Source organism: Leiobunum rupestre, chromosome 5 (assembly GCF_980474605.1).
Source record: "Leiobunum rupestre chromosome 5, qqLeiRupe1.1.hap1, whole genome shotgun sequence".
NCBI classification, from domain to species: domain Eukaryota; kingdom Metazoa; phylum Arthropoda; class Arachnida; order Opiliones; family Sclerosomatidae; genus Leiobunum; species Leiobunum rupestre.
In genome coordinates this window covers 9,107,710-9,125,055 of record NC_143388.1, presented here as the reverse complement: position 1 = coordinate 9,125,055, position 17,346 = coordinate 9,107,710, and the positions used below count along the sequence as shown (strand labels likewise).

Below are 17,346 nucleotides of genomic sequence, written 5' to 3'. Positions count from 1 at the left end.
CAGGGAATTTTTAAAATTTGCTATAAAAATTAGGGAAATGCCAGGGAATTTTAAAAATTAGTCTAAAAATCAGGGAAATGTCAGGGAATCTTAAAAATTAGTCTAAAATCAGGGAAATTTAAAAACATTGTTTCAAAATCAGGGAAATGTCTGGGAATTTTAAAAATTAGTCTAAAATCAGGGAAATTAAAAAAAATGTCTCAAAATCCGGGAAATGTCTGGGAATTTAATTTCGGTTGCAAATAGGAAACTTTTACTAAAATATAGGTTAAAAATACAAAATTGTGGCACAAAATAAGTCAGGGAAAACCTGGAAAAGTCAGGTAATTTTAATCTGTAAAAAGTGGCAACCCTGAATAAAGAAAGTATGGCTTAGAAATTATCGTAACACAGAATATGTATCGGGCTTCGTCGTTTTTTGGTGTCTCCAATCTTTGGAGAGCACCTTGCTAAGGGACGATTTTCTTTCTGTGATAATATCACTTACTTAAATATTTCGCAAAAAGAGACACACGACAAGGAACAATAATTGTTGATTTACGGCGTGACGTTAATAATAAAATTGTATTAAACAAAAATTAGTCGCTTCTCCAAAGCAAATAGAGTAAATATATTTATTAAGATGACGTCAGAGTGTAGCCTAATTTCTCTGACGGATAATTTGCAAACGTGTAATTTTGTTGCATTAGAAAACCTAATTAGAAGCAGCGGAGGAATTCATATAGTAGACTACCATTTAGAGCAATCAGTCGTTTTTCTTTCCAATTTATACCGATTTCCCCATACTACCTAAGGAGTAAAAAAGTCGGTCCAGCCGTAATTTAAGTTCCACATCGTAATGTTAATTAAGCTAATTCCCCAGGCATGTCCAAAACACTATATTCAAACACCTCGGGTACTCTCCTTGTTAGTATCGTACTTATAGATATTGTTACTTATGTTTGTTCGTTAAACACACGCTCACAGCTTCATATAGTGTCATATACTCATATTTATAAATATAGTTACTTATGATTGTTCGTTAAACACACCATTCACAGCTTCGTATTTAGTGTCATACTTATGATTGTTGATACTTATGATAGTAAATTACACAGCTTTATTTAGTGTCATACTTATGGAAATTTTTACTTATGTTTGTCCTTACGAGTCATTGCTTATGCAGACAGATACTACATAAAATATTCCTCAAATTATGTATCTTTATTTCTTTTAATGAATTCAAAGCTAACAGCTTCTCAAAACGTTGCAACGTGAATAAACCAAAGAATATAAAGCCCAGGAATGGAAGCTTCAGCTCCCTCTAGTGGAGCTTTTTTCCGCTTGTTTCTAAAGAGAGGCCCAGTTGCGATGCTTATTTCCGGTTTCTTTGATTGATGGTGATTGGTTGATTTTCAAACTGATTTTGTCGTTTTTTGCCAGTTGAAAAGAGTGCTTGTTTCGCTGCTTTAATAACTTTTCTGTTTTAATTATAAACAGGGTTCATACAAACATGGAAATCAGTGAAAACCAGGAAATATCAGTGAAATTTATTTAAAGCAAAAAAGTCAGGGGAAATGAAATTTTTCCTGAAAAATCCGGGAAATCAGGGAAAATAATTATGAGAACTCCAAATTATGTGCAATTTGTTTTAGTATTACTGAAATTATTACTTAGTATTGAATTCATACGTTCAATCTTGACTATATTATATTAGAAAGTGTAACAGTAATGCTTTTAACAATTTAGAGACCCCTATTGTTTTAAAAAGTACACCTGGAAAATATTCAAAACTACTCTGGAAAACCTGGAAATATCAGGGAAAATGGTTTTTGAAATATTGTATGAACCCTGATAAAGAATTTAAAATATAATTTAATTTTACGCGTTTACAAACAACATAAGTTTATGACGAATATTCCAGGCGATTTGACAAGGTAAGAATGGAAATAATATTTTAGGTCAATTAACAGTAATAACGTTAGTATTATTTTCATTTAGAAAGTCATAATGGGAAAAAAATCTTTATGGTCCCTGCAAATCTAAAGAAAATTGAAAAACCAAAAGTGTGAATGGAGCACCTGGAGTTTTTTTCGTTAAATTTCCCTCTTAAAAATCTCAGCCTGAGAGGTGCAAAAAATGGGTCGTAGCCTGTGGTAGGAAAATCTCACATTGTCAAACATCAATAAGTGGAGCCACATTTGTTCCAAGCATTTTCACGGGTTCCAAGGACCAACCCCAGAATACCCAGATCCAATTTCTTTATTTGACGTGTTAACACCAACAATATTTAAGACACCAACTTCAAAAAGTATTAGCTTCACAGGAACACCTAAAACACCAAATCAACAAGAAACTGAAACACTACTTATGAAACCCCGAAGATAAGATTACCATTTAGACGCCAAGAACTATTCTTAGAACATAAAACAAGTACCGAGTCTGAAAGATTACTGGTAAGATGTGTGGTAATTAAGTTAACTTATTTTTAATGTATATTTAACTCTACTTACTACCAGTACTTGTGTTGAAGTCACAAAATTATTTCCACCGACTGGTTGGGCTTTGGAGGTTTTTGAAAAAAACGTTTCATTTTCAAAACATGAAAATGATGTTAAAGTGATCAAGTGTAGATTTGATTTAGAGCCATGTGTACAATTTTGACTTAATATATTGGGTAAAACTTTTCCTCATGAAACGATTTTACCAAATGTTGATATCAAAAGCGACATTATTAACCTTTTAAATAAGGTAAATGAATTAAAATTATAACGTGGTAGTGTAGTTAAGGATTGGATAGACATTTTCAGTAGAAATTGTTTGAACGATGGCAAAAGGTGCAGCAAAAACGTTTTCTACAATGATAAATTTATATCGGTTCACAGCGTCAGATGTGTTTGGTTCCTCAAACTAAGGAAAAATCAAAAATGTGTTAAAATTGTACTGCATACAGAGGAACACTCAGGAAAATGAGGTTTAGAAGAGCAGCCCAAAATCTAAATGTGAAAAAAACCGTCAAACGTACCACAAAGAAAATAGTAGAATTAAAAAAAACTAAAAGGCAAAGGGAGTTGATAGAGAGTTCATTTAGAGCTAAACTTCAAGACGTGAAAGATTCTTCATTTACATCTATAATTTCTAAGGAGCAAATAAAAGCTATTTTAACTTCTAAATATGGAATGCGATGAGATCAGGGTTTTCTTAATTGATGTTGTTATATGAAAAACGAATCTAAAGCAGCATACGAAATTTTAAGAAAATCCCAGATCTTACCAATGCCAACAACCAGAACATTATACAATCATAATCATCTATTAGATTATTTTAGTGGATTCAACAACGAGAAGTACGTTCAAATGGTTCATGAGCTTAAAGATCATAAAAAATATTTTGTTTTGCTCCTAGATGAACTTGATGTAAAACCCGATTTAGTTTACCCCAAAAATACAGGCTTGCTCACTGGATTTAAAGATATTTCACCAGTTCACAACAAACAAGACGACATTGAACGTGAGGCAAAAGGCTCTTTAACTTACGAGGAGACTACCCGAGGTGATAATCACCGATTTTGTTGAAACTAGGTGGGTATGTAGACCTTATGGTAACATGAAATTTCACCAAGGGAAAAGTTGCAATGGGCATTAGTTTTGCCATGGCAACCAAAAATGTTTTTGACCACACAGTACGTATATTTTCTCATTGAAAATAGCATGGGAATCTGAGCGCTTCTAAGGGTCCTCCCACTGTGAAAATTTTCAAAACCAAAAAATAGATCAAAATTGACAAATGAAATTAATTTTATGATATTTCGATGAATTTTGGTCAATTTGATCAAAATTGATCAGAATCGGTAAAAATGGAGAAAAGCGAAATATAAAAATAAAAAGTTGTATTTACCAACTAATCGCCAAATCGACGGTAATAAATGAATTTTATCAAAATTAATAAAATAAAATTTAGTTGTTTGAATTTTATCAAAATTAATAATTTTAATTAGAAATATTATTATTATTTTTTTAGAAGTGCTCAGATTCCCATATCATTTTCAATGGGAAAATATACATACTGTGTTGTCAAGAACATTTTCGGTTGCCATGGCAAAACTAATGCCCATTGCAACTTTTCCCTTGGTGAAATTTCTTGTTACCATAAGGTCTACGTACCCACCTAGTTTCAACGAAATCGGTGATTATCACCTCGGGTAGTCTCCTCGTTAGATCCTTGGTAATAAGTGAATGAAAAGTATTCTTCACTTTACAACTTATTTGAGAATACTTTTCATCTTCTAAATTAATTAGGTCCTTTAGGAAGTTGTTGGCTGTTAAGTGATAATAAGATTTCAGATCATTCTTCATAAAGTCTAGGGTTTTTGTAAATGCTATAATACAAGCACTTGAATCTAATAAAACCAAAAATATATAATATTATATTACATAACATAAGATTATATCAATCAAAATACTAACTATTTACCTTTATCATTGGCCATCGTTGTATATGCAAGGCCTTAACGGAAGCAGACTACGTGCAGACGACTTTAACTTTTACCGGAAGTTCCTAACGCAACCTAAATCGTGGCCAATAGTAACCATCTTTCCATTCCTGGGCTTTATATTCTTCGGTTTCAGTTTCGTTTTAAGCCGTCGATATGAATGTTGGACTCCCCAAAGGAGTATGTAAAATCAAAACGTAATCATTATTATAATTTTACGGAACGTAATCAACATCCTGAAATTTGAGAGCGGACCAGGAGAGAAAAAACATCTATGCGCGAAAAATCATTTTCGAAATCTCAGATTTTGTTAAAATTCCCAAAATTCAAATGTCCGACTTCTCGGTTAAAAGTGTAGGCCGATAATTTTCGCCTATTATTTAAAGGACGATGGGAAATGGTGATTTCTGAAGTATTTGATAATTTGTTTAACGTGTCCTTTAATTCCAGCCACTTCAATGTCGTGAGCCAGTAAGTTTAAAATGTGAGCCGAACACCCGTACGTCAATATATCCACTGTTGTTGGACATAGCTCGTCTGATTTTGCTAGTTCTGCTCTCATATTCACCATGTTTCTTGCAATATCGGTTTCAAAACTTCCAACGGTGCACTTGAATTTTTGACAACTTTTAATAGCTTGAATAGCGAGAGGTAACAGTAGATACATCCGTCACTGAAATGCAAATATTTGGTTCCATGTGCATATGGCTCCATCCATACATTGCCATGTAAACTGTTTTCCCATCTAAATCATCCTTCATTTCCGATGATGACTAAAAACACCATCGAGCAAATCAGTTCCAATTTGACGTCGAGAGGGTGGCTGATAAGCTGATCTGAACATCGTGATTAGCTTATTGAATTCGGTGTGTTCAACATGTCTGAACGCTGAATTCGTAGCATATATAAATCGTGCTACTTGCACATCTTAACTGTTTCTTCTCAGTGGCAGATGTCCGAATAACAAATTTGCTTATTTTAGTGATGATGCTACCCCTAAAGGGCTAAAGGCCACAGCTTTCCTTTTTCCAGCTGATGTTCGACTAAGGCCTGAGTGTGTTGGAGTTAAGGAAGGGGTTATCGAACGTGGAGTTACTGGAGTAACTGCTGAACAACTTGAACCTCCAGAAGCTGGTCTGCATTCGGAATCTGTAAAGTATAGAGTAACACTTAAAACAAAATAAGATCTTTTCGTTATTTTACCAAAAAATGTACCAATTTGCCCAAACTTGATGAAATTTATCTAAATGTGGTCTAAAATACCTATTTCGTGATTTTCAAATTTCTTAAACCGAGAAAATCCCATGCTTTTTTAAATGGAGATTTTTTGGTTTTAAGTGATCAAAAAACATTTTCGGTTGCCATGGCAAATTGAATGGATAGTGCAACGTCTCCTTTTGGGAAATTTCATATCTCATATAGGTCTACATTACGCCCGACTTGGAACAAAATCGGCAATAAACACCTCGGGTACTCTCCTTGTCAGTCACTGGATTGAGAATCGAGGCATTTTCCGATTTAAATCGTCTGAAAATCCGAAGGTAGTCTATTGCGACTCTTGCGAGGTTGGCGGTAGACAAAAAAAATCGAGAGCTCAATTTTTTGAAACTGTTTAAAACACTTTTAAAACAGTCTTCGTTGCTGTTTTTTTGGTTCTCAAAAAAAAACCGTTTTAAACAAAAAACTTTTTTTTAAACATTAATTTTGCCAACCCTGAAGAGACAATTGATCGATAATGAACAAATAGCCGCCAATTAGGTAAAGATTGTTTTATCCAACAATTAAATGCTTTTATTTCGTCAACTCGTTTCTATAAAATTTAATTATTTAATTCCTTTTACAGTTTTAAATGTCTATTAATATTTCAAACGATGAAGAATATCGTTTAAAAAGTTTATATCAACGATCTTAACGTCGTGGATTTAAATAATTTTGTTTAAAATGCCATTGTTTTGTAAAGTACAACAATATTTCGTCTGTCTTCACCCAAAATCCTAAAACAAGCGTCAATTCACACCTGCATTTAAAAATAACAGGTCAATAGGTAGAAATATACGAGCCAAAAATGAGAAAATCGAATACTATAGTGAGTTGCAGTCTAAGAAAGACAAAATATATAGTACAATCGGCACAAGGATACCTCAGATCGTTTCCGGTCATTCCACCGCGTGAAATTTGAATTTGGCCATTTTACGGTCAAATTCGAATTTTGCTCTTTTTGTCGTCTTTTAGCGCCATCTAGAGACCGAAATTGGAATCTTTATTTGTAAATTTCATAATTGTGGTGGTGAGCAAATTTAAAAGATAAGGCATTCCTATCATTCTTAAATTTAAAATAGTATTTATAATTATTTAATTTTGTTAATTTATTTCTACGTCTTACCAGTTAAATCGGCAATTTCTTTTAAAATAGTTACCACGCTTGCTTTGGTGTAACGTTGTCTTAATGAGCTATAGACGTTTAAAATTATGTTTTTATCTTTACTTTTTAACAATAAACCTTTATCGTGCTTTTTATAGTAACCTCTTGGGCTATTTAAAATATTTGGAGCTTCAATTATCGAACCTTCTTTAGCTGCATTCAGTAATTAAACTCATGACAACATGAAATTAAAAAATAGATTCCAATTTCGGTTCCTAGATGGCGCGAAAAAACGATGAAACTCACGAAATTTGAAATTGACCGTAAAGTGGTCAAATTTAAATTACGCGCGGTCGACTGGCCGGAAATGGTCTGAGGTATCCTTGCGCCGACTGTACTATATATTTTGTCTTTCTTAGCCTGCAACTGACTATAGTGCCTTCACATGATGAAGACACTGGCCAAGGTTCTAAAATTTGACACGAATATTACCACCAACCTTTCATTTTTAGAAGCGATCAAATATTTGGTCTCGTTGCGTAAGCATTTAAAATTTGCAAAAGATCAGTTTTTAATCCTAAAGTGGAAAACATTATTTTAATGGTAGGCATAATTTAGCCCATCAGTATTTAATTATTTGGTGTTCGGTATTTTTAGTATCAATAATTTTTCTTTTTGAAATCTGAGACAGATTTTCACATTTACAATAGAATTTTGAGACTTCAAGGTAAGAATTTGAACAGTATTTTCGATTTTAAAACCATTTTGTTGTAGGTTTCAGCCTTAACTTTAACCTTTAAAAAATTAAGATCTTACGGTATGATATTGACCTTTACAACAATTTTGTTATAGGTTTTCAGCATCAACTTTGTCACCACCTTTCAAAATTTATAGATTTTAAGGTAAGATTTTGAATGAGATTTTGAACTTCGAAACCATTTTTTATAGGTTTTCAGAATTAACTCGGTATGATTTTGAGGGAAATTTGAACTTCATATCAATTTTTTATAGCATTAACTTGACAACAATTTTCATAGTTTTGAAATCGAATTGCAGGGTTGTCTTTGAGAAATGTCGACCGAACTTTAACATCATTTGAATGGACGCAACGAGAAGCATTACACAAGGTAACATTTAAACATGCGGAACTAATTAAATTTTTAAATTGTGCATAGATTTTTAGACTTTACAATTCGAAAGAAATTCCTCGATACTTTGATTAGCCTAATAAACGATAAAATCGATTACTAACTATTTAATTATAGTTACAAATATTCGATTATTTTTCAAGAAAATGTTCGAAACATTTGTTTGGCATATTCCATCCTATTGGTTTCGAAACATTCGACTAATCGAATATTGCTACGCATAGCAAAAATACAAAAAGAACTCTAATTCGTATAATATGATCTTAAAACAAACAATTATACAAAGAATGATTTTCTTTTCAGGCAGCGTTTGTAATTTCAAATATGGCAGCCGTTACTTTAAAATATTTATCGTTATTCCACTTTATCGCGGTTTGGGTAAATCAAATCAGGATCATATTTTCGACCAAAACAATGTGATAATGAAACATCTGACAATCATTTATATTTAAAGTAAATATAGACAACGCTTTTTCACTAAGCAATGCAATTTATAAATTATACATTCAACCATCTTAGAAGTACTGGGTATATCAACAAATAACAAATACATTTAAATCTTACAAATTAATTAACAATTTTAATCGTAATATATTTTGCAAAATTGTTTTCTGCGTCTAATACCTGTATTTTTATATATGTTTTTAAGTTAGTTAAGAGTTTAGTTTGTTTTACATATTCAGCACCTTTGGTAGAGTATTTTAGAGATACCGGTATTTTGGTTTTTGAAGTCGGTGCTTTAATATAATTTAATTATACCAAAAACCCTATTGTGCGCGTAATTGAAATGTTTGCACTCCGATTTAGTTTTTAAATATTTTATTATATAGTCTTTTTGTCGTTTGCTTTATTTGCGAAATAACTGATATTTGTTTGAAGAAACCTGACGTTCATCAATCAATTCCTTTATAAAAATGGCAAATAACTTCAGAGCCCCTTTTTCTTAAAGTTATTTGGATCGTTATAAAGTTTAGCCTTATATAAATAAATAGGCGTAATTTAAATTCAACGCCAAATGACAGAAATTATGGTCCTTCAGAATTTCGGTAATTCACGCTAAATGTTTAAATTTTTTATTATCTTCTAATACAATTTGCAATGTATTATAAATTTTAAACTACTAATAAGTGTTGTAATTGGGAATTACTAAAATATGGTGTTCTCATAAGGCTGTGTTTTATACAAAATAGCAAATTTGAAGACGAAGTATTTACGTTACATTTGAATAAAACAAGTGTCTAAATATTTTTGGCAATCACACTTGTAACGATAACTTAAGAAATAATTCCTAAATATAATTTTCGGGCTAAGGCAGGTCGCATTTTCAACGCGACAGTCGTGTTGGCGCTGAATTTAAAATAGGCTTATTTATCGTTCCACGCGGGACTACACCGCCATCTACCTTATATTTTTATCATTAAAAAATCCGCCGAACTGAAAATGTTTGGCCTCTCGTCACCAGGAAGAATCTCTCTCGCAAACAGCGTGTGTGTGTGTGTGTGTGTGTGTGTATGCGCGTGCGCTGGCGTGCGCACGCACGCGTCGTCGGAAAACGAAAATAGTCATCAACATATTTTACAGGAGGGGAGGGCGAAAGGGGAAGAGGGTGCGCGTAACTCGTCGCAACAAACTTTAAAGTTTTTAAAATATCTTTATCTTTGAAACCTATCCAAGATATCATTTTTTTTTACTCACTACCAAAGCAAAAGTCTTTCTTTTCCCGCTCCCCCTTTTTAAAAGCGCAAAAAGTTTTATTTTTTTATATATATACTTTATCAACCTATCCTGCTTTTTTACTCGCGTATAAAAAAACCCGCTATGTGTATATATATATATATATCGCCGTTCGCTTATGGTGAAGAATATTAGTAAAAGCAGAGCCCCCTTTCCGAAGCGTTTGCCAAAAAAGTAGCAAAAAACCGACAAAATAAAGAATAACTCGAGACGCGATATATAAACGAAGGTCTACGTAATAGGTTGTCGGAGGGACGAGTCGCCAAAAGAAAAATGGAACACCACAACACACGGTATGTATTTAGTTGAGCCCGTTAAATATATAGCTTTTCGTAATAGATTCGGCTATTTACAAGTTATTTTTGTTTTAATATTCTGTCTTCGTTAATCGCGCGATCTGGTTAAAAAATGTACAAAAACCCGCATATTTCGTTTTGTTTGTGTCCTTTTTTTTAAGTTTCCACTATGACACTCTCCGCGGAAAAGTCCGGAATTTCGTCGTCGATGATATACAAATACATTGTCCAGTAAATTAGATTGAGGACGGCAAAGGTACACGGGAATACGAGTCTAGCTGTACAATCTATTTTCGCGGCTATTAAAAAGAGCGAAGCGACCGCCGGGTCTTCCGCCTCGACCTCGAGTTGTTGCAACAGAAGCACGTCTCGAAGCCTTTGCGACTTGGGTCTTTTCCGACGTAGCCTTCGCCGGAGGCTCTGCATGCAACTGGAAGGCATTGGACGCGCCACTTCTTCTCGTTCGAACTCGATCACTTCCTCCACGGCGAGACTGCAAACGGCCGATCCTTCCGAATGCAGTTGCCCTTGCTGGAATTGGAATTTTGGCTGAGACGACGTCTCCGGTTCCAGCAGCGCTTCTTGGTTTAAGACGTCACCGTCTTGGTTGACGTCGCTGTCCGACGTGTGACCCAGTAGTTCAGCCTGCTGCCTTTCTAGCTGCTCCTAGATTTGAAAAGTCAAGCAAAATCACAGACACTGTCGCTTAGCGCAACGCTTTACAAGATTCAACCACAACGACGCGAAGAATATCATGCAAAATGCGCGCGATTAAGTAGTCACTGTGCCATACTTGTTTAACGGTGACGAGCACGCGCTAGTGTGAGGAACTATCTACTTCCCTATGCAGTTAAATCAAAGTTTTTAACGTGAATTTAGTAATACACCACTTCAGTTAAACTGTCTGAGCAGTGTTTCAAAACGCATATAGAATCTGCTTACGAAAAATGTCCATAGATGGTACAGTACCACAATAACAAGTCACTAGTTGGCTTAGGCCTATGTGATTCAATGGGTATTAGCTTAGCTTATTATTATTATTATTATTTATTATTATAAATACTGAAGTTATGTATTTATTTTATTGCGATTTTTATCAAGTCATGATAACATTTTCGACCCAAAAAAGTGATAATGAAACAACTGACATAATCATTTATTATATGTAAACAGAGCTAGAGTCAGATCACACGTTCTAATAATCATGATTTTATTTTTATACAGACAGAAGATAGAGAGTTGGATTTAATGTCTGTTAAATCATTAATGTTTCATTTCTCTAGTCTAGATCGATACTCCACCGCGAGAGACATGGAACATTCTTCTGGAAACAATTAGAAAACGAAGGATAAACTCATTCCAAAACATCATAAAAGGAATCTGGCAATAACCGTTCCAATGCCATATGAAACAAACATTAACGAAAACTTCTTCCGGCCAATAACATTCCAAATAATATGAAGCAGCGTTCTAAGGCTATTTGAACCACTTATCCGATTCATTTCAACCAAAAAACAAGATTTCACGGACATTTGAGAACACACAATCCCTTAGATCCGGGAGCCCTAGTGCCTAAAATGATATAACGACAGAGAGGGCTCGATATTCTCTGTCGATTGATGTGTTATTTTTATTTCTAACCCTAGTGGTGCGGGGGCAACCAATGTCCAACATCTGCCGCACGCAGTGCCCAAATGGATATAACGACAGCAAATGCTCGATATCCTCTATCGATTGGTGTATTATTTTTCTTTCTATCCTTAAATCTACGAGAGCCGTGTCATTTCGCATTCTATCCCTAACGATTGAAGAGTTCGATTTAATACGGCAACGACGGCGACATCGTACGTGATTTTAATATACACTATCCCCGAGGGAATCGTTTGTGAAAAGCGGAAGATAAAGAAGTTGGAGAAAGTTTATCCTTCAATAAATGCTCTTCAAAAAGATTCTTAGTTGGAAGTAAGCGAACCGTCTCTTAAACTCTGGGAGAGCTGCCGAAAAGCGAAAGTTCTTTTATCCTAGTTTAGCTTATTCCTGACTTTCATCCATTCTTTCGCTACGCTCGGCGTTCGGTAATCTTATCCCTTGACAAATTATGACCGAAGTAATTTCACTAGAAACCCTCGATTTATTTCAGGAGTTCATCCCCTGTTTCCTCCCCTAGATAAGCCTGACCAAATCCGTTGAAACGCTCCGGCTTGCCATATATTTACGCGAGCATACCCGGAGAATCCCCTTCAACTATTCGCCATACAACTTCCGAGTTGCGGAGAAAACCCGGCACATAAATAAACCCATATTACGGTATTTATAAATCGGCAACGATATCCCCGTATAGCTCATATTTCACTTTTATTCAAGTAACGGCAATTTTTACATTTAGCCTCGGTAAAGTTACACCACGAATCTGAACGAAATAGCTCAGGGTTTCCGTTAAGGGTTGCTACTATTCAATTCAGTTACTTTAAAATATCAAACAGCGCGAAAAGGGACTGAGTTTCATCATGCGATTTTAAAATAATTGGCAAGAAAAATAAAATAATGCATACAGTACCGCTATTTCTTAAGTTCTTAACAAATAGGGTGCACAATTTATAACACTTGTTCATCGGAGTTTCCATGCATTTGACGTGAATATTGTAACTAATAGCATAAGTCTATAATATTGTTCCATAAGTTTGTCACTTTGGGGAATATTTTACTGAGAGCTAGTAACGGAGTGACGTCATCCCAAGAAGAAGCCAGTGGACGCAAAATGGCGACGAAGCCCGTAATGCAGTCTGTCTTGTGAATAGCTCTCAGTAAAACTTTTGCATGTGATGCTTCACACTTATGCTAATAGTTGTCAGTAGACATGTCCATCTACACCATAAAAATAAAATCTTTATAGGCTTGAGGCATTTTTAAATGGGCCGAATTTCCCGGTGAAAGCTTACACCGTATCACAGGTAAATATATAGGGCCTGTATTACTCCGCATAACGATGTAAAAAGTAAAAGGATATTTACTTATATAATAAACTTATTATTTACCATGGTGAATATTAGTAGAAATTATGTTTAATTCAGAGAAAACGGCATGGTATTAGAAGATAAAACTTATTTTATACAAGACGTTTCGAGCCGAGGCTCTTCTTCAGTCGTTCGTTAGTTTTAATTTAAAATAATTAAAACTAACGAACGACTGAAGAAGAGCCTCGGCTCGAAACGTCTTGTATAAAATAAGTTTTATCTTCTAATACCATGCCGTTTTCTCTGAATTAAACATAATTTCTACTGATATTTACTTATTTATAAATGAAATTTTCGCTATGTACTAGTTTAAAAATCAAATTAACGGTAGCCTGCGAAGATAAATTTTTTAAGATGGATGTCGGTAGTATATAGAGAAACGTTTTGCACTGTGATTTCATTTGTTCGTCGAAATTATGTAAGCATATCAAAACGTTTCCCGCATTTTCGTCTTCAAGCGGTTATTAGAATTAAATCTTATGTTTGAAAAAGTCTAATGGTCTTTCGAGTGCGGTAGTAAAACAATGAAAGGGCATGTGGTGGCTTACCATTTCGGCTTGGGCCTTGAGAATGGCGTCTTTTCTTTTTTGCCTTTTGTGTTTCTCGTATTTATCTACAAAATTGACACACGCGTACTCGACCAGGGCGGCGAATACGAAGGTAAAGCACATGATGACGAACCAATCCAAGGCTGTGGGATAATTGGCTCTCGGTAACGCCGCTCGACCCGTGAAACCCATTGTGACCAGCGTCAGCACCGTCGTTGCCCCTAAACACACCAACACAATTTATGATAATGAAAAATTGTAATATCACCAGGAAAGATAATAGACACTTCAATAAAACATCGCCAAGAAGTAATATTTCCGAGAACCAGGACCTGAAAGTTACTGTTTATATGGTGCTTGTTTAAATAATGGAAACTTTTCACCCGTACGGTATGCAACAAGTGTTTCCTTTTAACCAGGTAGCTCTTTTTGACATATTAAGGCTTTGTAAACAGTACGTCGTATTTTTGCAAGTGAAAAGTTTCCATTATTTCAACAAGCTTGAACTTGCAGGTCCTGGCTCTATGATATATTACTTCTGGGTGATTTCCTTGAAGATGTTTTATTTAAGCGTCTATTTTCAAATTAATTGACACAGCACGGACTCATTATATACGTTGATTTCGATTTTTGAGGTTACCGGGTTTTTAGATCTTTTTAAAAACTAATTTTGGGTATTAAAATAGCACTCTTTTACTTGGGCTATTCAACTTTCAGAAGGTTGGATGACGACTCTATACGAGTAATAAAAACGTCTCACAATAAGTCAGACTTTTTAATCTCTCTTGAGTGAAAAAAAAATGGGGTTTTATGTTAATTTTCCCGCAGTCTCCTCTGTTGCAGAATAAAGAAGACCATGAAAAATAAGCAAACAATGATACTTAGAAAATAAATACATATTTTAAAAAAATATTTAAATTGTGGCTTTCACTACTTGAGTAAAGAAAGTTGTAATTAACCTATAGTTGGTGCTCCCATGCAGTAACGATAAAACAGGTCGAATTTGGGGAAAGTCTGATTTATGTACGCCATCCAATAGCTTCCGTAATACAACCTCCTAAAGCTAAATAAGCTGGTTTTACAACGATTTTTTTAAAGCTGGGTTTCAAAATTTTAAATATCAATTTTGAATATGCTCTTTGGAAAATAAAGATTTAATCGGAATAAAATAAGTGGGAAAATTTAGCGTAACATGTTTTGGTTTTGCATAACTATTTCATATTTTAATTACATTCAGAACTATTCTGAAATATTTCACCCATTACAATTAAAATTGAGGTGAAATCTCAACATTTTATTCTGAAGTTAATTAGTATTTTATTTAATACATGTTTTTTAAATGCTAACAAATTAATGACAATGCTTTACGTTATCTCGAATTAGAAAGGACATCTTTTCGACCGAGTGTACTTTAATAATCATTTACCGAAAAGAAAAATAATATTAAGTTGTTAAGTTAAAAGAAAACACACAAACCACTCAACTCGCAGGCTAAATTAGGTGTAAAAAATTAATAAAAAATTCTGATAGTGTTGCTGACTGAAAAATTAAAATTAAGATAAAAAATGTCTGGTGGACATAAGATTTTGACAAAACAAATGCACTATATAACAGTTTTATAGGAGAGCGTCTTTTCTAAATTCTCGTCGCTTTTCCTTACGCGCATGCAAACTGCTCCGAAGAAAGCCTCGCCAAAGAAATAAAGAATTTCCTATTCTTCGAGAGCATTGGAGCCGAAAGGAACGGAGAGAATAGGCTCCACCGATCGAAGCCGTGACTCCGAACCCTTCTCAACTGACACTCGCCCGAAAAAGCTCGATTTGCTGACTCGGCCAATTCACTAGCCTCGACTAAACTATCAGCTAAACCATGAAACGAGTCGGTGGGAAAGGAGCGAAAACTCAAAAGTTGGCAATTAGATTGGAAAAGCGGCAGTTAGTGAGTCCCAGCGAGCCTATTGCGCGTCCCTTCTCAAATTTGCAGCTTTTTTCTTTCGCCTTTTTAATAGTTCCCTCGTCGGCCGATTCCGCGAAAATTACTTGTAAAATAGAAGGGGGACAATTTGCTGGTAATTGTCTTTGACGGGGACTAGAGATGTCCGCTTTAGAAACCACTCCCCCAAATGCCACTGCCAAAGGAATGAATCGCGTCGTCCATTGCGTTACGCGAAAAACCTCTTTCATTTAAAAGTTATTTCCTTATTTTTTAGGGTTTATTTTTTCCTCGAGGTGATCTTAATGCAATTTAAATTGAGTTTAAAACTAGCAATAGTAAATGAGTTTGGTGATTGCGGAATTCGATTTGAAAGAAACCAATTTATTATGGTTCGATAATTCCGAGTAACAAAAACAAAGCGACGTTTTTGATAAGTAAATTTTGAACAGCCAATAAGAATCAACTTTTTTTATCATGAACGTTTTAATGTTCTATAGAACGTGGTGTTGCTCATCACGAAAACACTTTTTGCCCAAATTTCTTTCAGACCTTTCGTGATTTTTGCGTGAAAGATATATTTGATTTTTGCGAAGTGCAGGTTTTGGTTCGGACTTTCTCCTCGCTCTTCGCTGGAAGGTGACATTATTAATAAGGGAATTGTTCTTATCGAATTTCTGAAGCACAACGCGTTTGCAATCTAAGGTTGTCGGAAGAAACACGCAACACCACACCATTCCCTTAGTATCCCCTCGTTGGTATGGCCGTTACACACATCTCGCCCTGATTAATCAGATGGACGAGCGGACTGTATTGTCCTACACGTTACAATAGCAATAAAAATAAATCGTTTGAAAAGTATTCAATACGTTTATCTGAAAATTTAGCTTGACAAAACGTTTGTTTATGAACGAGTTTTAACGCCTTGTTTCTATCAACTTTATTGCTCAAAAATGGCATTCAAACCGAATTAAACTGGGTTATGAGGTCTAGTGTGACCGTGGCTAATAAGCACCAAATCTAAATTTGAATGACAAAAATATCTAAAATAAATAGAGAAATATTTGGATAAGAAAGTAATCACGCATTACGTGATTTTATTGTAATCCGACCAATCTTATTCGCGACTCCCACACGACGATAAGTCATGCATTAGGTAAGGAGCCAAAGGAATTGCAAGGTGGGCATATATAAAAGAAATAATCTAATTGAGAGGAGATTTTCTTTTGGGAATACTTTTCCAATCTAGTACTTCTTTCGTTATTTAAATCCAACTACGCCTTCATTAGCCTTAATTAGTCATCGGTCATTAATTAAGCAAACGCGGAACTTTTTCAAACAAATTAAGCCTATTATAATTCATTCTCCAAAAAGTCTCAAGGTCTCGTATTTTATAATAAAGAATAAAAAAATAATAAAAATTCAAAACCGATTAGTGTTAAAAACAATAGAAAAAAATGTCAAAGAAAGAAATGCATATCATGCAAATAATATTATGATTACTGCCAGCACCACGAGCGTCCAAAGAACAAATTCTGATCAAGGACTCTGTATGTACTTGCCCTTGGGAATTATCTATGGGTTCACGTTTCTAATAATGGAGCTTAGGACTCGGCCCCGCCATTTTGTGTCCTGTCTGTGAACGCTCATGGCGTCAGCCGCAATTTGGTACAAGACTCAAGAGGGGTCCCCCGTAATCGTACCAACTGCAAAAAGAAAATATACTTATGCCAGGGGTTTTCTAAAGGAGAAGTACACTCCGTTAAGGTTGAAAAATGTACTGACAAACAGGCGGAATTTTTTCCTCATTTGATTCTACTTGTAGAAGCGCATTGCCCAAC

The 17,346-nt window shown here is 34.7% G+C and overlaps 1 protein-coding gene across 3 annotated transcripts in view; it reads right to left on the bottom strand.

Annotated features, from left to right (window-relative positions):
- Window positions 1-5,509: 5,509 nt before the first annotated feature.
- Window positions 5,510-17,346, bottom strand: part of LOC149943501 (gamma-aminobutyric acid receptor subunit alpha-6-like) — an 81,534-nt gene continuing 69,697 nt past the window's right edge. The window contains exons 8-9 of one of the 3 annotated variants that reach the window (XM_090174891.1): window positions 13,574-13,794; window positions 5,510-5,620 (exon numbers count right to left, since the gene is read on the bottom strand). In XM_090174891.1, the coding sequence (XP_090031017.1) occupies window positions 5,564-5,620; window positions 13,574-13,794 (278 nt within the window). In that variant the 3' untranslated portion in view covers window positions 5,510-5,563. Of the gene's footprint in view, window positions 5,621-9,123; window positions 10,678-12,700; window positions 12,877-13,573; window positions 13,795-17,346 lie in introns of those variants that run through there. The other 2 variants (XM_090174889.1, XM_090174892.1) reach the window with 2 other exon arrangements.